At 36.9% G+C, this 27,204-nt stretch overlaps 7 protein-coding genes across 9 annotated transcripts; 5 read left to right on the top strand and 2 right to left on the bottom strand.

Moving 5' to 3' along the window:
- Positions 1-1,436: 1,436 nt before the first annotated feature.
- On the top strand, positions 1,437-5,377 carry LOC147287539 (ABC transporter B family member 19-like). The gene is made up of 8 exons (XM_086240918.1): positions 1,437-2,528; positions 2,659-2,713; positions 2,835-3,010; positions 3,149-3,313; positions 3,425-3,720; positions 3,849-4,165; positions 4,271-4,494; positions 4,616-5,377. The coding sequence occupies exons 1-8, from the start codon at positions 1,437-1,439 to the stop codon at positions 5,375-5,377; spliced, it is 3,087 nt and encodes a 1,028-aa protein (XP_086097044.1).
- On the top strand, positions 5,374-6,284 carry LOC147287538 (ABC transporter B family member 2-like). The gene is made up of 2 exons (XM_086240917.1): positions 5,374-6,168; positions 6,276-6,284. The coding sequence occupies exons 1-2, from the start codon at positions 5,374-5,376 to the stop codon at positions 6,282-6,284; spliced, it is 804 nt and encodes a 267-aa protein (XP_086097043.1).
- A 7-nt stretch (positions 6,285-6,291) lies between these two features.
- On the top strand, positions 6,292-7,151 carry LOC147287537 (putative multidrug resistance protein). The gene is made up of 2 exons (XM_086242256.1): positions 6,292-6,519; positions 6,804-7,151. The coding sequence occupies exons 1-2, from the start codon at positions 6,307-6,309 to the stop codon at positions 7,149-7,151; spliced, it is 561 nt and encodes a 186-aa protein (XP_086098382.1). The 5' UTR covers positions 6,292-6,306.
- A 979-nt stretch (positions 7,152-8,130) lies between these two features.
- LOC147287536 (protein CORTICAL MICROTUBULE DISORDERING 1) lies at positions 8,131-11,195 on the top strand. Of its 2 annotated transcripts, XM_086241782.1 has the most exons (5): positions 8,131-8,253; positions 8,598-9,299; positions 9,604-9,840; positions 10,163-10,254; positions 10,360-11,195. In XM_086241782.1, exons 2-5 carry the CDS (start codon positions 8,655-8,657, stop codon positions 10,979-10,981), a joined length of 1,596 nt encoding a protein of 531 aa, XP_086097908.1. In that variant the 5' UTR covers positions 8,131-8,253; positions 8,598-8,654; the 3' UTR covers positions 10,982-11,195. The 2 variants fall into 2 exon arrangements, with proteins under 2 accessions (XP_086097908.1, XP_086097909.1); XM_086241783.1 differs by lacking the exon at positions 8,131-8,253 and having other exon boundaries at positions 8,587-9,299.
- A 1,237-nt stretch (positions 11,196-12,432) lies between these two features.
- Positions 12,433-15,453, bottom strand: LOC147287535 (2-oxoglutarate-dependent dioxygenase family protein). Its single transcript, XM_086240530.1, has 4 exons — positions 15,144-15,453; positions 13,727-14,416; positions 13,107-13,451; positions 12,433-12,911 (listed from the first exon to the last, which is right to left on the bottom strand). Exons 1-4 carry the CDS (start codon positions 15,285-15,287, stop codon positions 12,636-12,638), a joined length of 1,455 nt encoding a protein of 484 aa, XP_086096656.1. The 5' UTR covers positions 15,288-15,453; the 3' UTR covers positions 12,433-12,635.
- A 1,379-nt stretch (positions 15,454-16,832) lies between these two features.
- SEC22 (Synaptobrevin family protein) lies at positions 16,833-20,733 on the top strand. Of its 2 annotated transcripts, XM_086240532.1 has the most exons (7): positions 16,914-16,973; positions 17,111-17,195; positions 17,547-17,768; positions 18,886-19,046; positions 19,163-19,309; positions 19,393-19,469; positions 20,160-20,733. In XM_086240532.1, exons 2-7 carry the CDS (start codon positions 17,137-17,139, stop codon positions 20,241-20,243), a joined length of 750 nt encoding a protein of 249 aa, XP_086096658.1. In that variant the 5' UTR covers positions 16,914-16,973; positions 17,111-17,136; the 3' UTR covers positions 20,244-20,733. The 2 variants fall into 2 exon arrangements, with proteins under 2 accessions (XP_086096659.1, XP_086096658.1); XM_086240533.1 differs by lacking the exon at positions 17,111-17,195 and having other exon boundaries at positions 16,833-16,973.
- Positions 20,734-21,525: 792 nt separating this feature from the next.
- LOC147287533 (3-oxoacyl-[acyl-carrier-protein] synthase II, chloroplastic-like) lies at positions 21,526-26,822 on the bottom strand. The gene is made up of 14 exons (XM_086239426.1): positions 26,723-26,822; positions 24,962-25,638; positions 24,394-24,599; positions 24,122-24,325; positions 23,740-23,850; positions 23,544-23,639; positions 23,324-23,369; positions 23,148-23,227; positions 22,967-23,035; positions 22,769-22,853; positions 22,417-22,571; positions 22,258-22,338; positions 21,907-21,966; positions 21,526-21,772 (listed from the first exon to the last, which is right to left on the bottom strand). The coding sequence occupies exons 2-14, from the start codon at positions 25,323-25,325 to the stop codon at positions 21,656-21,658; spliced, it is 1,674 nt and encodes a 557-aa protein (XP_086095552.1). The 5' UTR covers positions 25,326-25,638; positions 26,723-26,822; the 3' UTR covers positions 21,526-21,655.
- Positions 26,823-27,204: the final 382 nt, after the last annotated feature.

Raw genomic sequence — 27,204 nt, 5'->3', positions numbered from 1 at the left:
TGTTTAGTCAATCTTCTTCCATGCATGTTAATTAAAATACTTGCATCCCTCTCAATAATAGTGTAAATTGACGCAAAACTGAGATATATATTTCTTTTTGAGGGCTCCTGAGGAAAAGTTTCAGGCAATCCAAAATGATCTATTGCTTTGGTCAAAACAGAGGTTGATCTGGTAGTGTTGGGCTTCATTCAAAAAATGACAAATATTGGAATAAAACTTCTAAATCATGAGTTAATGACAGTTGGAGAAACCCTGATGCAATTTGAGAAAGATGACATGTGGAAAGAGAGTGAAAGACTGTGTTAATTTGGTCGTAGCGTTGTTTTGCAGTTAGAAAATATCAACAGCACCAAGAACTGAACCCCAAAAGGAAAACCGTCCTATTACAATAGACAAAGACATGGTCATGACTCATTCACAGACACATACATAGGATCCCATTTTTTAATTATTTTTCAAGTGATCAATCAAGTATAAACAATCATTCACTTATCCCTCAAAAATAGTAGGACAAGTATTACATATCAGCCGGCCTGTGTAGTACTTGACCTGCATGCTGTTTTCATGCACTATGAGCATCGCTGATGACATAGATTACGTGTCTTCTTAGCTAGATACGAACTATATATAATGCGACAGCATGCTAGCTTGTTCAAATATAATCGTACAAGTAGTTGTTTTAATATATATATATATATATATATATATATAAGAGACAAAAATCAACTGCAAAATTGGATAAACCAACAGATCTAATGCATACAGTTTTGTGTGATCTCTTGTTATAATCATAATGTTTAATGTAACAATTAAGTACAGTTGTCACGTAATATGATCAATTAAGACATCTAATTCTCTATTTTTTTTTTTATGCTGATTATGTGGTGTTTATGTTTAAAACACATATAGTTTTGGAATCAATATATGTAGGATTTATAGTGAAAAAATAATTGACTGAAAGTTTTATGCAACGTAATTTTGGATATTAGTTAACACTATATCAGCATATAAAACATAAGCTTGAGAATCGATATGATCGAAATGCACTTAGAAAATGTAATCCTTAATATTAGTAACTAGCTGTACACATTTAAACACATTGAAATGACCAACCTTAAGGTTAGAAAACAATGAAAAATATGTGATTGACCTATTTTTACAACATTTAAAAAACAAGACGGATTCAACAAAGTCTCTTGACTTCTAATTAACTAACAAACAAATTTGGACAACTCGCACGACAACAACATCCCACACACACTTTATTTACAACTAAACATGAGAAGCTCTAGCTCACAGCTCTCCAACTGGCAACTCTATTCACAAAGCTCAACATTTGTTCTTTTCGTTGCATGCCCATGTAAAGCATGTAGTTCCTCACTTTCTCACACTTTCTCTCTCATTTTCCACTCAACCAAACATCATAACTTCCCTTCATGGCTGGATTGGCTGCAGCTGCAGACTCCTCTTTCGATTTGGAATACTCTTCTTCCAGCCACCACCAGCCACGTCACCCGACACCGGTCAGCTCCCGCTACGGCTCCCTCTCCTTCACCCCAGGCAACTCCTTCCGCAACCCGACTCCGAGAAGGTCTGGAACCCGACCCACGATCCCAACGACGCCGTTTGCCTCGGACCACGACACGTCATGGCAGGGCGAGATCTCGTGGCAGTTTGAGCCCAGTGGGTGGAGTGACACTCCCAACTTGGGGTCGGCTCTAAGCCCATGGGCCAACTACGCCAGCACATCCTCCGAGTCTCGAGTAGTGAATCGTTTGGCCAGCCACTACTATCTCTCTCACACCACTGCTGGGTTCAGAAGAAGAAGTGCAGTGCCTGATGGGAGGCTTGAGCTCCAAAGCTATGTTGCTTCGTCTAGAGCTGATCATAATAACAATGAGAGTTCCATTTTTGGGAAGAGTTACTCTGCTTATGAGGAACAGAGTAAGTACCGTGGGACTCCAAAATTGGAGCGTATTAAGGAATTGGGAAGTGGGAATTATAGTGGCCCTTTGGCTAAGAAAGATGAGCTTAGTATGATTGATTATGAAACCCCAGAAGATGATGATGATCAATTTGATGACTTGGGTCACAGTGGACAACATCATCATGATCATGATGGGCATGGGCTGTCACATATGGGTCATATGGGTCATGACCCTGGTGGCCGTTATGCTCATCATGGTCATGGGTTGTCACCAATGGGACATGACCTGCATAGTGGGCTTCATGGCTATGATGATCATGCCACTCATGGTTATGTTGATGACAGTGACCCAGGTTCTGCTTTTGATGATGAGGAGGGTGATGGGGATGATGCAGGGCCAGCAAAGCAAGTTGGGTTGTTTAGCTTGTTCAATTATTCAACAAAACAGGATATGTTTCTTGTTTTTTTGGGTTGTTTGGGTGCTCTTATAAATGGAGGGTCTCTTCCTTGGTATTCATATCTTTTTGGACAGTTCGTGAATAAGATTGCTTTAGAATCAAAAGATGCTGACAAGACCCAGATGATGAAGGATGTAGAGACGGTATATATGCACATATATTTTATTTTCAATGTTCAATTAGATAATACATGTTCCTTACTATTAATCACTTTTTTATGTATTTTATTTAAATTAATAATGGATGCTCATTTTCTTTTGAATTTAATTTCAGATATGTCTGTTCATGACTGCACTAGCAGCAATAGTAGTAGTAGGAGCATACATGGGTAAGATGAACATACATGATTTTTTTTTTTTGTTTTTTGGGGTCTAAATGTTTTTAAGATATTCAATTCTGTCAAAGGTATATTTACCAACAGTATTTTTTTGTCACTGATAACTTGGCAGAGATCACTTGCTGGAGAATGGTGGGGGAGAGATCTGCTCAAAGAATAAGAAGAGAATATCTAAGAGCAGTTCTAAGACAAGACATTAGCTTTTTTGATACCGAAATCACTGCGGGTGATATTATGCATGGAATTTCAAGTGATGTTGCTCAAATCCAAGAAGTTATGGGGGAGAAGGTTTAGTACTATTTCCTTTTCTAATTTGCCTTGAATCAATTTTGTGATTATAAAAGGAATATGAGCAATTATTTTTCTGTTGTAGTCATATATTGACAATAAGCATTGATACATTTTGAACTTTATATATGATTGCAGATGGCACATTTCGTTCACCATATTTGTACCTTCATATGTGGATACACAGTTGGATTTTTAAGGTCATGGAAAATATCTCTAGTAGTCTTCTCAGTCATACCGTTGATGATGTCCTGTGGTATTGCTTACAAGGCTGTTTATGTTGGCCTAACTACAAAAGAAGAGGTAAAAGGAACAGAAAATAACATATATAACCAAGCATATTTACAGACTCAGCCTTAATTTTGCTCAACATATTAGCATTCTTTTGATTCTTTTCTGGTGCATTTGTCAAAGGTTTCTTATAGGAATGCTGGTGGTATAGCTGAGCAAGCTATCAGTTCAATCAGAACTGTATTTTCCTTTGTTGCAGAGGATCATTTGGCTGAAAGATATGCTGAATTATTGGCCAAATTGGTGCCTTTTGGAGGAAAGATTGGCTTTGCTAAGGGTGCAGGAGTGGGAGTTATCTATCTGGTTACTTATTCAACATGGGCATTGGCTTTCTGGTATGGTGCTGTTTTGGTTTCTAAAGGAGAGATCACTGGTGGTGCTGCCATTGCTTGTTTCTTTGGTGTCAATGTTGGGGGAAGGTAATAAGTTTGTTATTATGTGGTGGTTTAGAAGTTTCTGAGATTGATGCAAAAAGAGAGATACAAGACTATTACAAGTTATCTAAATAATTTATTGACACAATTTACATTTGGCTAAATTTTCACAGGGGTTTGGCATTGTCACTGTCATACTTTGCTCAGTTTGCACAAGGCACGGTAGCAGCAGGCCGGGTATTTGAAATTATAGATAGAGTTCCAGAGATAGATCCCTACAGCTCAGAGGACAGGACCCTGCCAAGTGTCCGAGGAAGGATTGAATTTAAAGGCGTTTCTTTCGCATACCCATCTCGTCTTAATGCTCCAATTCTTCAATCTCTTAATCTGGTTATTCCATCTTCAAAGACACTAGCACTAGTGGGTGTTAGTGGAGGTGGAAAGTCCACCATTTTTGCTCTGATAGAGAGATTCTATGATCCCACCAAAGGTATCATAATCTTATGGTTTATAACAATATAAAGAAGAATTTATGATAAGTAGGAATAACTTCTGTTCCTTCTCTGATTTGGTTTTCAAATATTTGTTTTGGCAGGTACAATTACTTTGGATGGTCATGATTTAAGGACACTACAGGTCAAGTGGCTTAGAGGTCAGATAGGTATGGTTGGCCAGGAGCCAGTGCTCTTTGCCACAAGCATATTAGAAAATATATTGATGGGAAAGGAGAATGCCACCAAGAAAGAAGCAATTTCTGCCTGCATTGCTGCCAATGCTCACAGCTTCATTTCTGGCCTTCCACAAGGCTATGACACTCAGGTACAATAACACAACCATTCTTCATTTATTTGAGCACATTCATATCCATGTAAATGTAAGTAATGCTTAGATATTCAGGCACTCATGGCCTAATGCTCTCTTCAAATGTCACATTTGGCAGGTTGGAGACAGGGGAACACTGCTCTCAGGTGGTCAGAAACAAAGAATCGCATTGGCTCGAGCCATGATCAAAGACCCTAGAATCCTTCTCTTGGATGAACCTACCAGTGCCTTAGACCCTGAATCTGAATCTGTAGTCCAACAAGCTATTGACAAGATCTCCTCAGGCCGAACAACGATTGTAATTGCTCACAGGCTATCAACAGTAAGAAATTCTCATGCCATTGTTGTTCTTGACTCTGGCTCTGTCATTGAGATTGGTAATCACCGCCAGCTCATGGAAAAAGCCGGGGCGTACTATAGCCTTGTTGAGCTTGCTGCTGATGGAGTCACAAAACCAATGTCGAAACAAAATGATACCCACAAAGGCACTCAGTTTTCTGTGTTTGATAAATCTTATGAAGTATCAAGAACTTCAAAATCTACGCTAGAGGAAAACCAAGTAGAGGAGAAAGAGTTCCAAAAACCAAAACCAAAAAAGGTTCAGCTTTCAGATATATGGTTGTTACAGAGACCTGAGCTTCCAATGCTCTTATTAGGATTTCTCTTGGGCATGCATGGAGGTGCAATTCTATCTCTTTTCCCTTATGTTCTAGGCCTATCCCTTGAAGTATATTTTGATGAAGAGCCATCAAAGATTACAACAAAAATTGGACCCCTTTGTTTAGTTCTTGTTGGGCTTGGCTTTGGGAATATACTCTTTATGACAGGACAGCAAGGCTTGTGTCATTGTGTGGCTTGGCTGGAACAAAACTCACAATGAGAGTGAGAAACCTCCTGTTTCGTTCTATACTAAAACAAGAACCTGGCTGGTTTGATTTTGAAGAAAATTCCAAAGCAGTACTTGTCTCAAGGCTCGCAATTGATTCTGTCAGTTTTCGCTCTGTCCATGTTGATCGGTTATCAGTCTTGTTAATGGGTTTTAGTTCAGCTATGGTTGGACTTGGTTTGTCTTTTTGGATTGAATGGAGGCTAACCCTTTTGGCTGCTGCTCTCACTCCTTTCACTCTTGGTGCAAGTTACTTAAGCTTGATCATAAACATAGGACCAAAACTTGACAACAAAGCTTATGCCAAAGCTAGCAATATTGCTTCTGGTGCAGTTTCAAACATAAGGACAGTCTCTACATTTTCTGCTCAAGAACAGTTGGTTAGGTCCTTTAACAGAGCTTTATCAGAGCCAAAGAGGAAATCAGTGAAAAGGTCGCAAATCATGGGCCTAGGACTTGGGTTCTCTCAAGGTGCTATGTATGGAGCATACACCTTAACTCTCTGGTTTGGTGCTTACCTTATGAAAGAAGGCAAAGCAAACTTTGGTGAGGTATACAAAATCTTTCTCATTCTTGTTTTGGGCTCATTTGCTGTTGGACAATTAGCCGGTCTTGCACCAGACACATCCATGGCTGCTACAGCAATTCCAGCAGTTTTCGATATCATTACTCGTAGGCCATTAATTTTCAGTAGTAACAGAGAAAAAGATAGGAAGATGGAACGGTCGAAACTTTTGGATATTCAGTTCAAAATGGTGACATTTGCTTACCCTTCTAGGCCTCAGGTGACTGTGTTGAGTGACTTTAACTTGAAGGTCAAAGGTGGTAGCACGGTTGCGTTGGTGGGTGGAAGTGGGTCAGGAAAATCAACAGTTATATGGTTATTACAAAGGTTTTATGATCCAAACCAAGGGAAGGTGTTGATGGGAGGGATGGACTTGAGGGAAATTGATGTGAAGTGGTTGAGAAGGCAAACAGCTTTAGTGGGTCAAGAGCCTACATTGTTTGCTGGCACCATAAGAGAGAATATTGCTTTTGGTAAACTAAATGCATCATGGGCTGAAATTGAAGATGCTGCAAGGGAAGCTTATATTCACAGTTTCATCAGTGGCCTCCCTCAAGGCTATGAAACTCAGGTATGGTTCAACTTATAATTTATAAAGCACTATTCAATTTTGTTTACAACTATTCTTTTATATATGTGGTCCTATGGTCCATATCACCATAATTGTGTTGAAGTTAGAAATCCAATTCAAAACTAGTAAATAATATAATTGTTAATTGGAGAGGCCCAAATTTGAGGTCCAAGGTTTTATATAATGTGAATATGTGATGCAAGGCTTTCTCTGATGTGGGATTTTTATATTCTCAACAAATTGTTCATCTTCTTTTTCTATTTCTTTTTGCCATCACATCACAGGTTGGTGAAAGTGGGATCCAGCTATCTGGGGGCCAGAAACAGAGGATTGCCATAGCAAGAGCAATACTGAAGAAATCAAAGGTACTACTTCTAGATGAAGCAAGCAGTGCATTGGATTTGGAATCAGAGAGACATATACAAGAGGCACTTAGGAAAGTTTGCAAAAGGACCACAACCATCATAGTGGCCCACAGGCTTTCTACAATCAGAGAGGCTGATATGATAGCAGTCATGAGAGATGGTGCGATCACAGAACATGGGAGCCATGATACACTCATGGCTTCTCATCTAAATGGTGTGTATGCCAGCTTGGTGCGTGCACAAACTGAAGCCAAGGCATTTTCTTGACCTTGTATCTTAATCATAAATATGTACCTCATAAATTAGAGTTGGCTTGCCCCAGGACTTTTCTGGTGGGAAATCAATTTGTAATTGCTTGTAGTTATAGAGAACTAGAGTCCATATTTATTTTCTTTTTGACAGACAAACTAGAGTCCATATTAGTATCATTTGGTCCACTTTCATTAATGAGATTTTAGGGACTGTAATTGATGTGCCAACGTACACCCAAATGGTGAGTTTTAAACTTGTAAAGCATGATATTCTTTGCTTATTTGGGCTAGTTGGTAAATCCCAAATGACAAAGGTAATGTTTTCTTGTGGCAGAATGAGAATTCAGATTCCAGAGGGATTTACACATCTACCTTGTAAGGCTGAGACTAACGTTATTTTATTTTTTATTTTTTGACTCAAATATCACATTTTATGAGTTACATAATAATGGGCAATGGGCAACTTCGACCCAAAAAAGAAAAAAAAAACATCTCCGGCCTTAGTTAGAATATTGCATTACAAGATCATAACTCATAAGTGAATATGATATGCCACATCTTAATTTTCTTCATTAAGAGATGCCTTGTACGTTTATCCAAATAAGTATATCCCTAATATTTATGAATTTCTTATGATTCACATGTACAAATGCTGGTAATTAAATTCTTTTTAGAGGCAGCTAGTATGGACGTATAATTTATGAATAAAACATAGAAATGTCCATACCTTTCTCAATGGCTCCACTTCCTCTAAGCTTAAAAGGGAAACGCAACCAGGAAGAGACCCACGAACTAATGAACAAAGCAAGTCATAAGAAAAGGGTGATCCATCACAATATTCTTAATTAGTGGTGGCCCATTTATCACTTCCCACCACATAAAGAGGGTCATAAAATTCTCAAATGTATGCATTCTCTCTTGGCTTGAAAGCCAAGAGAAGATGATGGTTACGTGCCTGGCATGCAAAGTTAAAGACATTCTTTTGGTCAAGCCAATTGCCGCCACTATCACACACTGTGCCTCATCTCTATCCTGAATTCCTTCCTTGATTTCACTGAAGACCCTCTTCAATCTTTCTAGTGCAACCTTCTCTTGGCTCTTTATGCTCCCTATATCAGGTATTATTCAATTATCATCTCTCTCTAAGATTAACATATGTAGTAATTCATGTTTATTGCATCATTATGACACATACAGCTTATAGCTTACACAATTTCTTAAGAAAATTTCATAATATTTTGACTGATGCTAGCTTATTTTTCAATGAGATTAACTTCATAGTTAGAAATTTTGTTTTCTTGATTTTTGTTGTCTGCTAGTTTGTCTAGTTCAATGCCTTTTGTCTGTCAAGACATTGTGTATCCAATACCATTCAAATCAGAATTGCTAGACTATAATATAATGATTGCCTATCTTTGATTAGACAGACTGATTGTCACTAATACCATGAAATGAATTCCAGTTCATCAGCCAGGTAGACTTTCTCAAATTTGGATTACCAGAACAAGAAGAAAAAGTAATGGCATCCCTTACACCAGGAGTGCTACTAAAGCTTCTTCAGAGCGTAAACTCCAATGTAAAGGTTTGTGGAGAATATCGATCAGTCCTGCTACAAGTGATCAGCATTGTGCCTGCCTTGAATGGCTCAGAACTGTGGCCTAACCAAGGCTTCTTCGTAAAAGTCTCTGATTCTTCTCATTCGACTTATGTCTCACTGTCAAAGGAAGACAATGAGTTTATATTGAATAACAAGTTGCAGCTTGGCCAATTCTTCTATGTTGACAGAATGGAGGCAGGAACACCAGTTCCTATTCTTGTTGGGGTCAGACCAGTTGCGGGGCGACACCCTTTTGTGGGGAACCCGAAGGATCTGATGCAAATGTTAGAGCCATCAGAGGGTCCAGTACTCCAAGCTGATCATGAAGGAAGCAGTAGTCTGAAATCGAGGGAGTCCTTCAATGCAAAAGATGATAACCCAAGACAAAAGATTGTTATTAAAGAGGAAAAGGCAGCTGTTGCATCTAGGTATATGCAAGGTGTTTTGACATCAAATTCAAAAGCTTGCTTGCCAGATTCTAATGGAGGTGGGAAGAGCAATGACAATGAGAGTGGTGGTAAGAAGGTTGGCATGATAAAAGGCAAGCAGCAAGAGCTTAATTGTCAGGTATGATTTGTGCTAAGCATAATTTCCACTTTGACACAGAAGGATAATATTAGGACTCAAATATGATTGAATCTTTAGCTTCTCTGTGTTAATTATATGCCATAGCCATAGTAACAGATATACATCACATATATGTGTTGAATCTTTAGAACTTTTCCCAGATCTTTTATATTGGAACAATCAAATAATGATGAGTACATTGTTCTGATACATCAAAGAATAAAATGTTGAGTTTGTTACAAAATTCTCTTTTATCTAATTAAAGACCAGATTTGTAACATGATCATTTGTACTAGTGTTACAGGCACGCTCAATAACTCCTTCCCCCAATCGACCAGGTGCACTTTCATCAAAGCCAGAGGCAGCCATATCTAACACCAAGGAATCTGCTGTGCCTTCTAAAAGCACTTCTGCAAGACGCACTTCAAGCAAACAGGAAAACATGAATTTCAATTGTTTGTCAAACCGGAAAGATAAAAGTCATTCACCAGAGGCAGTTTTGTGGGCTTCTCTGCCGGCTAACTTTTTGAAGCCCGGAAAGGTACCTTTCCTAGTTTCTTTCACATTTTATTTTTCGTTAACATGTCAGAAAATCAAAATTATGGTTGCTACTCCATCAGTGATCAGTCCAAACGGTCATTTATTGAACTGTTTCATTAATTTGATGATGCTTAATTCTTAACAGAAATCATTATGGTGTTGAGTTATACTCAGATCATGACCATTTGACCACACATTCAATTGAATTATATTCATTGATGTTAGCTAGGCAACAATATTGTGAATAGTATCACCAATTTTTGCATCCATTATACCTATGCAATGTGACGCTGCTTTCTTATATTTCATTATAATTTTACAAGGGAATGCTTAGAAGGGGAAATTTAGCTTCTTGGGTTGCAGCAGAAGCTCAAAAAGAAGCATCTAGAGCTGCAACTCTTGTCAAATGTCTCAGGTAACTATAATTACGTGGTAAATAATCGATGCCAATATCTTACATCTATTAATCATATAAAACATGTCTGTCACTGTGAAAGTTTACTGAAATCTTTTGTTTCAGTATGTTTGCCGATCTATGCTCATCTGCCTCACCAGACAATCCCCACCTCTCTCTCAACAAGTTTTTCATACTCTACCAGCTCATTGACCAACCAAATGTTGCAGCTCCATTGAAGGATAAGTCAATTCCTTTAACTACAAAACAGTTGCCTCCAGATACTGAAAAGTTAAGCAAGAAGACAGGTCTACTTCAAGGTAAAAGTACATTGAAGTCTCCAAAGGTCCCTGCCGAGTTAAGTGGAGCAGAGAAACTAGAATGGGCTAAAGGAGATAGTGCAAAAGATATTGCAGAACTGAGAGAAACTCTCTTAAATGAAACAAGATCTTGGTTTCTGAAATTCTTGGGGGCAGCATTGGATTCTGGCTTTCATCTGAATTCCCCAGAGAAGAAAGGTAAGGGCAGTGCAGGGCAGCGCAATGAGCCAGACAACCATATTGCTGTCACGTTATCACAGCTTAAGAATGCAAATGAGTGGTTGGATAAACTGAAAAACAATCTAAGCTCAGAGAACAATGAATTGTTGGAGACTGTAGACAGGTTGAAACAAAAAGTATATGCTTGTTTACTTGCTCATGTGGACTCTGCCGCTTCAGCTCTAGAAAATAGATCTGATCGCGGTTGATTCAACAAAAAGGGTGGTTTTAGAATTCTGATTGGCCTCTGATATTTATGAATAAGTTATTGCAGTTAAGGTGGTGTTATTGAACATGAGGATGATGAAATTATTTTTGGAAGGTTTTTTTTTTTTTCTTTTTTTGTGTATAAAATAAAATAATATGGCAATTGAAGGTCTGTATCAATAAACTGGTGAGATTTTGTATATAATCTTTGACTGATCCTCTAGTTCATGTAAGCCATATATGGGAACTGTACAAAAAAAAAATGTCAAGAATGCATAGCATTTACCATGATATTAGGGAAATGTAGCATTGCAGAACTTGAATCTGTTCGATTACAAATACTCAATATAATCATCAGTTAAATGAGTTACAATATGATCGAGCTACCAAGAAACTGACCTTTATCATTGCTTTCAAACTTGTGCCTGAAAGGGAGAGAGTCCAAGCTGGAGAGCTAGAGCACATGCAAAATTCTCAGATATTCACTCATGCTGATATATCTAGCATGTGCCCTGCTTCTCCAGCATGGCTCATTCTCCCTATCTACATTTACTAGTGGCTGAATGATCAAGAACATTGGCCGAGCACCTCATTGTTTTCTGCTGGAAGAACCAGTATAGATGGCATGACCAAGACCAACTATTAAAAGCAATGAAAGCAAGGTTGATAAACTGTTAACAAGAAACATGGTAATAATGGGATACACATGTGAGTGATTATAAAGGATTTTATATGTGTAGCAAAACATGTTTGTATTGTATGGATAATTGGATATACCTAATGCTGCTCGAGGCTGATAAGCTTACCTGGAATCCCACCTATTAGGTTGGCAAGCATTTTTTTGGTGGTTGCTCTTGTGGTTTTGCTTATAAAATAAGCATTTGTTTATTGTTCTTTAAGCAAAGCCAGAGGAATGTTGGACCAAACCAACATAAGTTTTCTTGAGTGACCGTTGAAGTTTGGCTGCCAAAAACGGGTTTCCTCTACTAAGTGAACAGTCTTCCTTAATATCGAGGACCAATGGGATCTACTACCAAGTGCCAACTTAAAAGTAGACTCTAAGCTATGGCAGACCACCCACCCTGGCCGGGTAGTAGATGATCTGAAATGGGAGACTTGTAAATAAGGACTTTTAATTAGTAGTGTTGTAAATACCAATTAAACCACTTCATGACATGTATATATAATTATATAGGCAAGGTGCTTCAATCTCATCTTTTTGTTTCCTTAATTTCTCTAAAATGAACTTTGCCCATGAGTTCCAACTCAAGTAGCATTTGGGTAAAATGAGGAGGTGGTAAATTCTAGGTTCAAATGATTAAGTCTTGCAAGAACAGAAAACGTCTGAAGACTATGAACTTATACATTTTACCCCTAATTTCAATGAAGATGGGGCTAAAGCCAAAATACGTCCCAGCTTGAATAGTTAGGACAATCTTAATTGCGGGCAAATTTCATTTTTGAAGTCAGAAGTATAGGACAAATACGGCCCTGTCTCAATGAACTAATGACCTACTTCAGAAATAAAAGTACTTATCGCAACATAAACCACTTTCTCTGATATCAACATAAACTTTCATTACATTGTGAAGCTAGCATGTTCGTTCGTCTTTAACTCAAACCGGAAAAGAGTTATATATACAAGCTCAAGATTTTTCAATACTCTCTGAAAGTAAGATTCACACGGCCAGGCCTGAGATTTGTTTGCTCCAGTAGGGTCTTAGGAGCAGTATTTGGCTGTATAGAAGCTACGCCATGAAAGACATGTCTTGATTTTCCACCAAATATCAAAACATCTCCAGAGTCCAGTGTAACCTTATTCGCCCTGTCAACATCCCTATGATCACCATACAAGAATTCTGCAGAATCTCCAATGGAGAAGGAGACAACAGGCAAGCCTTTATGGAGACTTTGCTCACTTTCATCACGATCCTGCAGGAAGCATGGTCATAAGATGTTATGAAGAAATTAAAACACTCATGATTAAATTACAGAAAATAAAGTGCAGACAGCAAAGAAGTTGCATTGGTTTTTCAAGAGTTCAGAAAATAACAAGGAATTTGGTTGTAGCCTTGATTTGGAAGATGTGAATGAGAGACAGATGCAATCATTGGTTGAGTTACAAACCTGATGAAGACCTAGTCTCCCAGTTGATGAGTAGAAATTCACAAGACAGATGTCTGGGGACATCCATGGAAGTGTGTCTTCAGAATTGCTAGCTTTAGAATTCATTTTAATAAGGGAATGGGATTCCTTGATTGCATTTTCAACCAACTGAAAAAATTTATCAGGAATATTGGGCGGTTTAGCACCATCAACAGGTCGGTGATCTCCATATTTACTTGTCTCAGGGTCCCAATTCATACCAAGGCACATCATCTTCAAATTTAGTTTTGCCCCATCACGGTAACCAGGTTGGTAGAAACCTCCAGGACTCAAACCCAAGTGTTGGCATAGCTTCACTATATTGACCTAGAAGAATAAAAAACAGAAAATTACAATGAATCATTTTATATTACTGAATGATTTTCATATATTATTCACGCAGATTCAGATTGTTAAAAGAAAATATGTTGAAAGGAAATACTCAGTAAAACTGATAAATACATAGGGAAAGAAAGCTCCTCCAAAGCTTCATTACTTAACACCAAGGAGACTTCAAGAACCATATAATTATCAGAGGAAAATGATTAACAATGCAAAATTACCACAGTAAATAAAGAAATTAAAAGGGCACAAGGCAGCACCTGTTCACTGATGGAAATGTAACTTTTGAGAAGAACCATTCCAGACCGTAAAACACTTCCATTTTGCCGTTCCATGGAGCGCTTGATTTCATTCCGCCTTTCTCTATTCTGTACAAGCAGAGGTGCCTTTAGGGTAACCGAACTCCCGGCTTTAGTTGGGCATAAATCAAAAGAAGAGACAACTGCTGAGTGTTCAGAAAGCTCGGGCTTCTGATGGCCAGTTGTATTTACAGGACTGGTAACAGGGAAAGGCCCATGTTCGGTCTTAGATTTTGAGGGCATAGAAGTCTCACTATCCCCTGTCATCTCACTTAGGGTTTCTCCAATCTGCATTCTGTGCACTCCCATATGCAAATTCCTAGAATGATTCAGAGTAGATAATGAAGGAAAATCCCCTTCATGGCCTGAAACTGAAGCAACTGAGCACTTTAATTCCTTGGAATGTTCACCCACAGACTCAGTTGAGTTATGTCCCTCCTTCAGTCTTTCAGCATTGGAAAGTGTGTCTTTTCTTCCAGATGGACGCCATCCCTGCCGAAATGCAGAACTCGAGGCAGGCTGATGCTCAGGAGGCTTTGAAAAGCTACTTGGAAATATTTTTTGGGGACTTTCCATTTCACTTTTAGACAACAACTCCTTGTTACCAGAATAATCATTAGCAGAGGGTCCACGAATTCCATCTCCAGCCTGCTGTTTGTTTGACAGCATTACAAGATAAGTTAAGATATCCAATAAATCAATATAAGTTTTTATGGAACTTTCCTCATATCACCATTTTTCTTTCAAGGAATCATTTAAATATAGAAAGAAAAAAAAGACGCCACTTATCTACCACGCAATGGAGCTGAAGTTAACACAGCCTAACTATATAACCAGCCCTCAATCATAACCACATTCAAGTGCCAACTTTTAATTCGTAGAACATAATATTTAAAGTACACAATCAAATTTCAAACCAAACCAACACAGTTGTCAAAACGCCTCCAGTTTTAAATCGTAGACCATCACGTGCTTGAATGTTCTCCTAATCAGTAAGCACACCTAGTTTTAAAGAAATTATCCCAAACTTTCTTAAAGAGCAAAATAAACCAAAAGTTCCAAACTTTCCAACCATCTTACAGAGTACATTTCCAATATAATTTTAGAAACTTAAAGCATTGATTAGCCACATTATTTACATAATGCATGCCAGGTAAAAAAGAGTAACACCAATAAAAATATAAACAAGAAATGATACACAACAAAATAATAAAGTCTTTCACCTGAATTTAACAAAACGAAAAACGAAAAAAGTAATAAAGCAAAAAATATCCCATGATTCACAAAATCATTACTAAAAAGAGATGGAAAAGAAAAAGCCCCAGAAAATTAGGTTTTGTAAATAGATAAGAGAACATGTATAGGGGTGAAAAATTACAGGGTTGTGACGATGGGGAGGGTGACCGTCGGTGAGTGGAGAATTTCGCCCATCTCGGGGGTTTCCTCGAGTTTGACCAACACGATTCGCAGAGAATCTTCGACCTCCACCTCGTGGGCTACCTCGAGCTTGGCCACGATTCATGGAGTTTCTCAGAGCTCGCTGATTAGCTTAGCTGATGTACTTGGCGGGAAAATTGCGGTTACTTTTGGAAGGAACGAAAGCGTCGAAAGGAAGTGCCTGAGAGAGGAAAGTGAGGAGTGAGGGCAGAGAGGAAGGAAGTTATATAAGAAGAAGACAATGGAATTTGTGGGGTTTATTTATTTATTTTTTTTTTTGGAGGGAGGAAATAAAAAGTGACACTTTTCAGTTACCAAGTGCCATTTAAGGCCTAAATAAAGTAATAAACAGATCCATTTAAACACCGACCCACTGGTTTTGGGCTTTTCATCTTCACTTTCAATTTTATATATATATTTTTTTCTATGTTGCATTTTAAAAAATAATAATAATAATTTGCTGTTTCAATAATAAGATTTTAGCCTTTTGGTGCAAAAACATTTTGTATGTGATCTTCACAGTCACGTGGCGTTATTAATCCACCTGTTATAATATGGGTAGACGATGAATTTTTATTTGTAAAGTATAATATTAATAAATAAACACGTATTATAATCATTTACAAAAAAATAAAAAATACGTATTATAACATATGTGAATTAATAACACATGTGGCGGTGTAACAATATGTGACAAAAACATTTCGGTCGCATGATCCCAATAGCCCGGTTGTTTTAGTCCTATAATTTTGGGTCTGACTCCATTGGGTTTCTTATTTGAATATGAATGGTTGTGTTGTGTTTGTTTATATTGATTAGCTTAATTGGTTTTTGTTTTCCCTAGTGATTTCATGAATTTTTTGTCTCCTAAATAAATGTAGATAGCACAAGATTCTCAAAAAAAAAAAAAAAAAAGGATGGCACAAGATTGCACATATCTTTTTATTAATCGTAATTTGTTGACTCTCATTACAGTTATTGAGAAGTTAAGATAAGCACATACAACAAGTAGAACATTTTCTATTGGAGTATAGTGGGAAATATAATTTTTTTTTAATTATTATCATGCCTCCATTATGTTTAATTTATGGCTTAGGCTATTGACGACTACATCGAAAATTACTTGTGAAAGTCAGGGGCTAATTTTATTTTGAATTGAACAAGATAATATGTGATTTATTTTAAATTATTGATTTATGTGACTAAGGGATAACGCAAGAGCTTAAACTAATGAAGCTCTAGAGGGTGATTTCAATATACGGAGATTTTGTGAATGTCTCTATTTGATTTTTAATTTTAGTCCTGAAAGGTAAATATAAAAACAAATAAACAAAAAATGAAATAAATTTGTAACAGTTTTTTAGTGTATGTAATCACATTCATTGCTGGACTTGAAGACAAGTAAAAACAAGTATAAAGGGAATCTAAACTTGATTTGAATGTAAATTTTTATCTTTAATAAGTAAACATATTTATAATTAAAATTAGTTGTCTGCAGCCCAGGCCCACTAGAGGTTATTGGATTGTGGACTATTGGCCCATTGACTGTTGGGACTGCTTTCTCTTGAAATGCATCTTCATGTTGTACCTTTGAATTTCACGCTTGGCGTTCTCAACGTACAACCTGTCCCGCGGAGATCGTCGATAAATAAAAAAACCAACGCTCATTAACTCCTTTTCACTCCTTGAAAAACCCTATTTTAGCTTCTCATTCTTCTCGCTCAGATTGCACCATCGTCCTCACCGTCCCTCAGATAAATGCTATAAGCAGGTATTTGTTTTATATTATACAAATTTACATTGAATTATTCTTCTTTTTTGTCTAATTTCTCAGATTTAGTAAAAAGTTTTTGGATTTTTCAGCATTCATAATGATTTAAGACAAATTGTGTAAAATTGGTATATTAGGTGTTCTTGGGGACAAATGGGTTTGGATGATTAAAGGGTTGAGTTTGATCTTTTATGTCTTGATCGATCAACTGGAATTTGAGAAGTGGGTATTCTATTATTGTTTTAGCTAATCGCAAATGAATTAAAAAGCAGAATTGTGTCTCTTTCGGAAATTGATTATGTTTAGATAGTGAACATGGGAATTGGGTTATTATGGTATATCAAATTCTCTACATGTGTGCCTCTGATTCATACGACACTGACTAGAAAAGCCAGTTTTTATAGGTAAATTAGGTTAGTAGTTATTTTTATAGGATTAGATCTTTCATACACAGATAATACAGAGAAACTGTAAGGCTATCTGGCAATGTCTGTATGTTATCATTGCATTTCTGAGTAGTTTGGCCTTTTCACCTTCTCCTGGATCTGGGATTTGATGATTGGCATATCACAGTTACTTCGCATTGCTGGGAAGTTGTGAAGTGAAGATGGTGAAGCTGACAATGATTGCTCGTGTTACTGATGGTCTTCCACTAGCAGAGGGATTGGATGATGGCCGTGATATAAAAGATTCGGAGTTCTACAAACAACAAGTCAAAGCTTTATTCAAAAACTTGTCAAGAGGCCAAAATGAGCCTTCAAGGATGTCAGTCGAAACTGGACCTTATATTTTCCAGTATCCTTGTGTCTTTTTCCCCCTAATGTGTGTGCATGTTATCATGCTTAAATCCTTTTTCATGATATATATATGGAGTTGATACAATTCTTTTACTTATTTGTTTGATAGGAGTTGATACAATTTACTAGCTATGTTCATGCAATCTCATTATAGTTTCTGTACAGGTACAGGATTCACATACTAGCTATGTTGATAAATGTGTCTATGTGATATTGTGCATGTCAGTTTGCTTAACTGTAATAATAGCAGATACTATTTTATGTCATGGTGCCTTACTATTTTAAGTCAATGCTAAATATTACAACTACTACACTTTGTCAAGTTTTAAAATATCATAACTCTTATTATAGATGTCTGTTTACATAAAATTCACATATTTAGTGAAAACATCTGTTGGATTTATCATACAAGACCCATAAGGGATGTAAAATTAGATAAGAAAGATCTGAGGATAGCGTATCTGTTGAGAGGTACATTATCATGACGTGAACAAGTGATTATGTTGCATTTATCATCATTATGTGCAAGAGTGAGTTATGTTGCATTAGGATAATGAATTTGTGAGACATACATTAATTAACTTTTTCCTACATAATTTTATATTCATCATCATGAGTCATGTTTGATAGATCTCAACAAATGTGTTCCAATAATACAAGTTTAATAAGAAAGAAAAGACATGTGAAATGAAAGGTAAGAAAGTTTAAAGTTGTTTTAGAAAATGTAAATGGCATATTTATTGTTTTCGTTTTTTTGGTATGTAATATCTGTCAGTGGTGGACTTTTCTACTTGGACCAAATTTAGAAGTTGAAAGCACATTGGACCTTAGCTAATAAAAAATTTCTATTAGGGACCTAGATCTAGAAATTCTATGATTTTACTCTATAAATAATCAGGTATTTGTGAGCTATGTATCCAACCCCTGTGGTAATATCTTTTGCACTACGCAACTTTTGGATTTTATGCACTTAGTGTGTCTGTGTGTGTGTGTATTTCAATTACATTTGGTTATTTAGTAATTGTCTTATTGATGTATTATCTTATGTTATATTATTGAATCGTTTCAATTGAGGAAGATAATACAACTGTTATTGCCTTGACCTATGTACTTAGTTATATCATAGAAGGACGTGTCTGTTACTTGACAATGTGTGACCGTGCCTATCCAAAGAAACTTGCCTTTCAATACCTTGAAGATCTCAAGAATGAATTTGAGCGTTTGAATGGGGCCCAAATAGAAACCGCAGCAAGACCTTATGCATTCATTAAATTTGGTAGGTCTTTGCCATGAATTATTGTCTTCCACATGTTATGTGGAATTGTGCACTTATCTACATTTCGTTGCTCTTTTTGCTGGGTTTGATTTCCTTTTACTTTTTATGTTTAAAAGATACATTCATACAGAAAACAAAGAAATTGTACCAAGATACTCGTACTCAGCGGAATATTGCAAAGTTGAATGATGAACTCTATGAAGTCCACCAAGTAATGACTCGCAATGTTCAGGAAGTTCTTGGTGTTGGGGAAAAGTTGGACCGTAAGTTTCTATTCGCTTCTAGAGGGAAGTTTTTGGTTTGTGTATAAAGGTGATAAATTTCCTCTTGAATTTCAATTTTGCAGAGGTCAGTCAAATGTCCAGTCGTTTAACATCAGAATCTCGTGTATATGCTGATAAGGCAAGAGAGTTGAATCAACAGGTTAGTCTTATCCGATTAGTCCGTGATAGGCATTAATTTAAACTAATATCATACATGAGATCCAAATTAGAGATGTATGGAGTTGTTCTCAAACATTATATATAATATGATTTCCCTGCCCACCCCCTCCTTAGTACTTCTCTAAACTTTTCCATTACCTTACCCTTGGGTTGGACATCTTTTATGTGCCCCAAGTTCAATCAAGTTGTAGTGTCTTAAGGTGAGCATGAATACAACTGTGGATAAGGCATTTAGATGACACCTTTCCTTATTTACTGGAATGCCACTTCAAATGGTGCTAGTTATTCATACCAATGGGCTTATAAAATTTAACCAGTTGTGGCTGATGGTGGTGTATGCTGGTGCTTTACTGCTGGTGCTGTGGTGTATGCTGCTGCTTTACTGCTGGTGGTGAGCTTGATGGGAGCAAAGCACATGACTGAGTTGTCTTCAGTTTATCTTGTTTTTTTTCTCCGACCACCGTAGCAATAGGTCCTTGGGATTTGTTAATGTTCGTTTTTCTTTGTACGAAATAGAATTTTCATAGTCGATTTTGTTTCAGTGAGGAACAATACATTTCTGTAAGCCTTCTCCAAATTGAGTTGTTTCTGTCAAGCATTTGGATGATTTAAACTTTAATTTCTGAGTAGTTTATGTAACTGAAATTTACTTTACTTATCTTAATTGTAGGCTTTTATACGAAAGATGGCTCCTGTTGCCATTGTGCTTGGAATTGTTTTCATCCTTTTCTGGCTCAAAGGAAAGCTCTGGTGATCAAGCTGCTTCATCCTGAAATGTGTGACAATTTTCATGGGCTTCTGTTCGTTGCTGTGGACTGCTTCCATCTGGTATAATCATTCTGACTTGGGGACCTCAGACCGGCTGCCTTGTCCTCATGAAAGATTTAAATGATGTTTCGGGGTTATTTTGTTGGTCACCAAGTTTGATTGAGAAAATTAGTTTTGTAAGAACCTCTGCTGATGAGGATATATCCACCCTATGGAAGAGAGACCCTCAAGAACAGATGGGAGGAGTCAAATCTTATAATACTAGTTAAAGGGAATAGATTTTCTATATTATATATACATTGTCAATTTCATTCTCATGTAACTGTCTAATATTATTTGTGACATTTTAAGAGAGGGATCATTACTATGGACATGAGAGCATTTATCAAGCGGGTTCTGTAGATTACTCTTATCTGGTTTATGGTTCTTGCACAAAACAGTATCTACACTAATTGATCTCACATCCTGTTCTGTCATCAGCAATCTTCTATATAAAATCAGTCTTGCAGGTTACACTTTGATTTTTTGGCAAGTGCTCTTGTGGTAGAAGCATTATTAAGTTTTACCCCAACTTGCTGTCCAAGTCTAATACTTAACGACTACTAATGCAATCTAGCTATCAAGTATTTGTTACACAAACTCAGGGCAATTACTGGCCTTTTCTGCCCCCTTTAGAAAATGTACTCTTTAGTCTTTGCAGCCGGTGTAGAAAAGCAGGTTTCTACTCAGTCTGGTGGAGTTACAGCATGTCCTAAATGTTTCCCCCTTTTCCTAAATTTCTCAGGGACCATAAGGAAACAAGATTTCCTCAAAAAGCTTTAGTTTGTTGGCTCTTTTCAACAGTAGCCATGTGAATTGAGCCTCCACTTGAATTTTGGGGTGCCTCAGTTTGGAAACGTTTACTACTTCCTTTGAACGTTTAATGTGAAGCTAATGCATTTTGCCTTAATTGGCATACGGCAACACACAATGTACTTATTTTATAAACCATCAAACCTATTGAGCTTGATGGCAGGATACCAAATTATAAGCCAAAATGAGTATTGTAAAGGCGTTGAATCTCAGCCTGCTCTGCATGGATTCATTTTCAAGATGATCTATCTATGCAAATGTATCCGCACTCACATGTTTTTGATAAGGAACAACTAACTTTTACTAAGTATAAGGACCACTAGGAGGATGGACAAGATGTCCATCAAAAATCCAAATCTGCACTCACATTATTTCCATCTGTGGATTTTGGGAAACTGGGAAGCGCAGCTACTCTGGTACTCATCAGTGTATTGAATTCTTGATTCTTGTATAATCATGGGATGAAAGTTCCCAATTTCTGAATTTGAGATCTATACAAATTTATCTGCATTCACATTATTCTCTGTTCAAATTCACTCATAATATTCACTTGTAGGGTGCAAATAAGATAGATGAGTTGTGTCCACCAAATCCGAATGAGTTGGACAGTGCAACTTTTATGTCCAACTTTTCCTTCTTGGGGCCAACAAACACATTCATGTCCTGCTCATATTCAGATATATTAGAAAGAAAATAGCACACTTTCTAAAGCATGACTCGCAGAAAATGCATAAAATATACTGTGAAAAAAGTATTTGCAGATAACATTTTATTATAAACAACTATCGATGCATTACCATGCCTTCATCTGGATTATCAAGATTGATGTTTGGATGGATGCATCCTGTTTGTATAGCCTACATTTAAAAAGGAAAATCCAGTGAGGAATCCACTGATACACAGAAAAGCATCCATGAAGAAGTATACAAGTGCTAAAGGGGTGCAGTAAATAGTAGTTGTTCTTAAGAGCTAGGCAAAGTGTGGTATTAACTTTCCATTTTAAAAAACAAACCACTTGGTTCTTTCTTATAACTAATATCTGATAGCCACAGGTCCAGGAATTGAGGTTTGGTGAACATTCAGGGCATGTACCTCTTTGACTAACAATATTTTTACTAACATGCAATGAGGAAGCACAAGCTAACAACCTTGACTGTTGCAACAGCTTCTACGCCACCTGAGGCTCCTAAAAGGTGTCCAATCATGGATTTTGTAGAGTTCACTCTTAGCTGCAACAATTAGAAATAGAATAAGCATCACTGTGGTAATTTGATAATCTAATGACTAAAAAGACACTTTCACTTTACCTCTGGATTCTTTTCAAAACAGTGGATTAGAGCTCGATATTCTTTCAGATCACCTGTTGGTGTTGATGTAGCATATGCATTTATGTAATTTACATCTTCTCTGGAGACCCCAGATTGGGTCAAAGCTTTTTCTATGCAAAGTACAACACCAGTCCCTGATTTTAGACATAAAAATGAAGGTTGACAAGCAAACCATCACATGGACATTTATACAAAGTGCATTTTAGTATAGCTCATTTAAGCTTTGAAAGATGCCAAACTAGAGAAGATAGGGGGAAGGAAACAAAAAAAGAAGAAGAAGGAGAAATTAACCAAAGGAAAGAGAAGCTGTGATTAAATACTTGATACATACCATCAGGATGAGGCTCAGTCATGTGATATGCATCACAAGTGAAGCTTCCACCGAGAAACTCAGCATAGATATTTGCACCTCTCCTCTGTAATAATAATGAGAGGGGGGAAAAGGGTTTAAGCCTTAAAAACATGAATGTATGAAACTTCATTGATCTATGGGAAAAAAAAAGAAAGCAGAAACTGGTTCACTGCAAACCTTAGCATGTTCTAGTTCTTCCAAGAGCAAAACCCCAGCTCCTTCTCCAATAACAAAGCCATCACGGTTCTTTTCAAATAGAAATTACATCTCAAGTTAGGACTTAAAATAACAGGATTAAAAAGTAAAAAGAAGGTGATAAATGAAAATCTTAATTTGGGGATAAGAGAAGATGCAATACAATATCCCAAGGGCATGAAGCTTTGGTTGGTTCGCTATTTCTTTGTGACAGAGCCTTGCATGCTGCAAAACCTCCCAAGCCTGCACTTTGATCATTCATGAAACTTGATTAAGTCCATATGTTGAAGAGATTGTAAAATAGAATTACATCCTGAATAAGAATGACAGGTAGTACACCTATGGGGATGATTGCTGCTTCAGATCCACCACAAAGCATCATGTCCTGCAAATTTAACAGGTTTGATGAGTATTTGACCTAGTTTGACTTTACTAATAGACAGTTTTATCAAGAAGAGTGAAGAAAAGTTACTGGTTTGCTGAGTCACACTATATCCTAGAACATTGATTTAAAGTGCAAGGTCTATGTTATGTATGCATAAGACTAAGGGCAACTTACGGTTTCACCTCTCATAATATGATATGCAGCATTCAGTATACAAAAGTTACTGGTGGCACAAGCTGTAGATATTGAGTAGTTAGGGCCCATCCATCCCTGCAATTTGGAAACTTAGAAATAGCTACAAGGTTGGATCAACAACATTAGCATTAAGTCATTAACCCATCCTAAAATTCTAACACTGCTTCGAACTTACCAAATCCATTGCTAGTATAGCAGAACCCATGTTAGTTGTTGCAAAAGGTACACAGAAGGGATTCATCTTCTTGTACGAAATCCTCAATGCTTCTATTGCATCATTAAAAACCTGATCAAAATTTATAATAGGTAGATGAGCAGTATAAGAAGGTAAATACATAACTTGGTTCTTGAACAATCTAAAGTAATTGATAATGCACATGAAAATGAATTACATGCTGTCTTACTTGTCTGTTCCTCAAGTGATATTCAACTAGAGGTTATACGTCATCCCATCTTCTCACAGGACATCTATTTATAAAATTATTTTAGGATTGCAAAACTAAAATTTTCTAGTCATTCTGCATTCCTAGCTAATTTATATATATAGCTTAACTTACTTTCATGCCTCCCAGTGCAGAGCCAATTATGACCCCACATCTACTTTTATCTAAATTTCCCATAACTTCTTCTGTAATCCCACCATCTGCCAATGCTTTTTTTCCAGCAGTGATCAAGTAAAGCATAAATTTGTCTGCCCTCTTAGAAAGCTTTGGTGAGACCCATCCATCTGTTAAGAAAGACTTTATTTCTCCAGCAATCCTCTGTTTGAAAGGAGACTAGAGTCAACATCTAGATGCAACAGAATGAAATTGAACCAAAGAAAATATACCGTGGGAAATCGAGCACAGTCGAAAGCCTCTATCTCACTTATGCCACTGACACCTTCAAGAAGATTATTGTAGAAGACATCTGGATCATGTCCAAGAGGGGTTACCACACCCAATCCTGTCACAACAACCCTCCTTTGTTTTGTTAGAGGTTTTTTCTTTGTTGTGACTTCCTCTGCAGCTTGCACAGGCAGAGCCATAGTTGTGCCTAAATACATAGGGAAAAAAACTTTAAGCTTTAAGCTTCAAATTGGCAGACTCATAGCAACTACCATTAGCACTGTATGGTACAACCTTACAAGTAATCAACTTTTGGTCTGAAGGGGTGATATGTAGCTGAGACAGTCATACACTCATATCAAACTTCAATGAACCTAATAATCTGTACTTGAAATCGCATTATCATGCACATTAAAACCAAGACAACTGCACTTGCATGTGTCTTAGGTATCAAGCCAATTTGGGTACTCCAACAAACAACACAAAAAGTTTAAACTACGAAATAAAATCCACAACGATCAAAAAGCAACATAATCACTTTCTGAAATGAATGCATAAACAATTACTTACCAGAGTGAGCAGCATGATTCATACACCTCTGCCTTCTATTCGTTGATGCAGTCTTTGGCCCAAAGAACGAGAACCCATTCTCGCCAAAGAAGGCCAAAGATTCATCCATCACTTTGGAATTGTAGTAGTCCTCACAAGGCTCAAAAGCCACGCAAGAACTCATCAGATTATGAATGCCACTCAAATTACAAGCAAAATTAGCGCCATCACCATAGCTGCATTTCGACACGAGCTTCTTTTTTCTCGCCCACTGACTCAGTGTCTTTGGAGACTGAAACATAGAGGACCACATAGGGTGGTCTTTCTCACAACCAGCAAGTAGCCATGTACAGAAGGGTGAGGCCGTAGAAGAAGAAGAAGCCATTGAAGACACTGAGAATTCACACACACACACAAAACCAAGAAAAATACCCAGATGGAAAATCCGAACCACTTTTGAAAGAAATAGCAATTTGAAAGAAGTATTAGCAAGAATTGAGACAAAGCCAGCCAAAAGGCTTGCAAAGAAGCTAGCTTTCAAAAACCCAAGACAGAAGTAATAGAGCACAAGCAAAAACAAGAAGACCCAGATGAAGAATGAGCAAGAACTGAAATGGAAACAGAGGAGACGAAGGTGGGTTTAAATGGTGGACTGGAGAGCAGAGAGTTCCAAACTGACACACAGAGGACGCCAAATGCTGCAGTGTGAGACCAAGTGAAACAGTGAGCGGAGAGCTTTACATCATGCAATCTATGCTTTATATTATAATAGTATAATACAATGGATTTGTGAGCATTTATACACTGTAACAACTTGGATTAAGATTAGCTTAGGGAAAAGAAAACTTGTATTAATTTATTCTAAGAAAAATAAAATTAGATTTGTAACATATCAATCAACCAAGCAATAGATGAAAAAAAAATGTAAAATGTAACTTATATGTAAGTTCTTCCATGTTTTTTAATATTAATTAATATCCGTTCGCATGTATATAAACTAGTTCCGATTGAAACACATATTATATTAAATTGCTATCTACTTATTGTTATCCTCATCTTAATATCTTCTATATTATGAAAACCCTCCTTGTCAATCGGTTATCTTAGAAAATTATCAATCATATCTTTATCTAATTGAACAATTTTAATAGTAAATTTGTTGTTACATCACTTCTAATCGGAGATATTCTCTAAAAATATCATAAATATAAGCATACATAAGTGTGATAAATATGAGTCATTGAATGACAAAGCACATATTAAACTCTTGCAATGCAATAACTTCTATTTCTTATACTTACATATGTTGGCATTTCTCATACTCCTCCGTCTAACCAATCTACTCCTATCTCACATGCCCCCTTACATTATTTTAAGTTGTAATCTCTATTATGAATATTAATGGTCATGTGACTAAGATTGAAAGTTACAATTAATAAACCCATTAAATATGGATGTTAATTTGCGGCGGTGGTTGAAGAGTTGTTGGATAGCTTAGTTGGAAGAGTTTTAAAATTACTCACAATGCACCCAAGTTTAATCTCACTCCCCCAACTAAAAATAAATAAATTGTCTAGCCAACATCCCGTAACATGCCTCCTCACACAAATTCTCTTTTCATAAAATAAGCAACTTTAGTGTTCTCATGAAGAAAGGCATGCAGTAGTGCCCAAAATGAAGGGCATGAATTTCAAACAACTCCACCTCTCAATCGACAGCTTCTAAGTTCTAAGAGGTTGCATGCATTAGAAATTTAGAATGATATTGGAATAGAAGACTTACAAGTTGGCTAGCTTGAGACTTCTTCTTGATAAGGAGTGCTCCATATATCAGCCACTGTAACTGCTACTAGCCAGAGAGATATTAACATGGCTGTTTCTTTTATGGAATGAAGCAGTGGCTTGAAATTAAGGATTATATATATTTTGTGTGTATTCTTTTTCTTAACCTATGTTAATTAAGGTTCCCTAGTTCGTCGTCTTGCTCGGGCCCCATGGATTTGTTTTTTGGGTTAAAAAGGATCGATCCTTAAGAAATATGCTTTCCCATCTGAATATTCCTCTGTGGGAATCCTTTTAATTCCTATAATTATGAACGGCATTTCTCTCAACAATTCCCAATCTTGGAGCCCAATTCACTCAAATGATCTTTTTAAGTGTTATCATATATGTGAGAAAAATTATTTTTATATAACCGAACACTTCCTCATAATATAATTAATTCACGTGAATGTTATAATATGAGTTGATACGAGTTTATACTTT

The sequence above is a fragment of the Dryas octopetala genome, chromosome 4 (assembly GCF_963921425.1).
Source record: "Dryas octopetala chromosome 4, drDryOcto1.1, whole genome shotgun sequence".
Lineage (NCBI taxonomy): Eukaryota > Viridiplantae > Streptophyta > Magnoliopsida > Rosales > Rosaceae > Dryas > Dryas octopetala.
The sequence above is the reverse complement of the archived record's forward strand: the minus strand, read 5'-3'. Positions and strand labels throughout refer to the sequence as shown.

What these genes read in the sequence shown, in the direction of transcription:
- LOC147287537 (XM_086242256.1), top strand. Translation starts at nt 6,307, where the DNA reads ATGGGAGGGATGGACTTGAGGGAAATTGATGTGAAGTGGTTGAGAAGG. An exon ending in CTCAAGGCTATGAAACTCAG is followed by an intron (nt 6,520 to 6,803) that starts GTATGGTTCAAC and finishes ATCACATCACAG; the next exon opens with GTTGGTGAAAGTGGGATCCA.
- LOC147287533 (XM_086239426.1), bottom strand. Translation starts at nt 25,325, where the DNA reads ATGGCTTCTTCTTCTTCTACGGCCTCACCCTTCTGTACATGGCTACTT. An exon ending in ACTGTGCTCGATTTCCCACG is followed by an intron (nt 24,326 to 24,393) that starts GTATATTTTCTT and finishes CCTTTCAAACAG; the next exon opens with AGGATTGCTGGAGAAATAAA. An exon ending in AAGCTGTTGCAACAGTCAAG is followed by an intron (nt 21,967 to 22,257) that starts GTTGTTAGCTTG and finishes TTTTAAATGTAG; the next exon opens with GCTATACAAACAGGATGCAT.
- SEC22 (XM_086240532.1), top strand. Translation starts at nt 17,137, where the DNA reads ATGATTAAAGGGTTGAGTTTGATCTTTTATGTCTTGATCGATCAACTG. An exon ending in GATCAACTGGAATTTGAGAA is followed by an intron (nt 17,196 to 17,546) that starts GTGGGTATTCTA and finishes GGCATATCACAG; the next exon opens with TTACTTCGCATTGCTGGGAA. An exon ending in ACTGGACCTTATATTTTCCA is followed by an intron (nt 17,769 to 18,885) that starts GTATCCTTGTGT and finishes CTATGTACTTAG; the next exon opens with TTATATCATAGAAGGACGTG.
- LOC147287538 (XM_086240917.1), top strand. Translation starts at nt 5,374, where the DNA reads ATGAGAGTGAGAAACCTCCTGTTTCGTTCTATACTAAAACAAGAACCT.
- LOC147287536 (XM_086241782.1), top strand. Translation starts at nt 8,655, where the DNA reads ATGGCATCCCTTACACCAGGAGTGCTACTAAAGCTTCTTCAGAGCGTA. An exon ending in AGCAAGAGCTTAATTGTCAG is followed by an intron (nt 9,300 to 9,603) that starts GTATGATTTGTG and finishes CTAGTGTTACAG; the next exon opens with GCACGCTCAATAACTCCTTC. An exon ending in ACTTTTTGAAGCCCGGAAAG is followed by an intron (nt 9,841 to 10,162) that starts GTACCTTTCCTA and finishes TAATTTTACAAG; the next exon opens with GGAATGCTTAGAAGGGGAAA.
- LOC147287535 (XM_086240530.1), bottom strand. Translation starts at nt 15,287, where the DNA reads ATGAATCGTGGCCAAGCTCGAGGTAGCCCACGAGGTGGAGGTCGAAGA. An exon ending in ACATTTCCATCAGTGAACAG is followed by an intron (nt 13,452 to 13,726) that starts GTGCTGCCTTGT and finishes TTATTCTTCTAG; the next exon opens with GTCAATATAGTGAAGCTATG. An exon ending in GGAGACTAGGTCTTCATCAG is followed by an intron (nt 12,912 to 13,106) that starts GTTTGTAACTCA and finishes TGCTTCCTGCAG; the next exon opens with GATCGTGATGAAAGTGAGCA.
- LOC147287539 (XM_086240918.1), top strand. Translation starts at nt 1,437, where the DNA reads ATGGCTGGATTGGCTGCAGCTGCAGACTCCTCTTTCGATTTGGAATAC. An exon ending in GGTGTCAATGTTGGGGGAAG is followed by an intron (nt 3,721 to 3,848) that starts GTAATAAGTTTG and finishes AAATTTTCACAG; the next exon opens with GGGTTTGGCATTGTCACTGT. An exon ending in CACAAGGCTATGACACTCAG is followed by an intron (nt 4,495 to 4,615) that starts GTACAATAACAC and finishes CACATTTGGCAG; the next exon opens with GTTGGAGACAGGGGAACACT.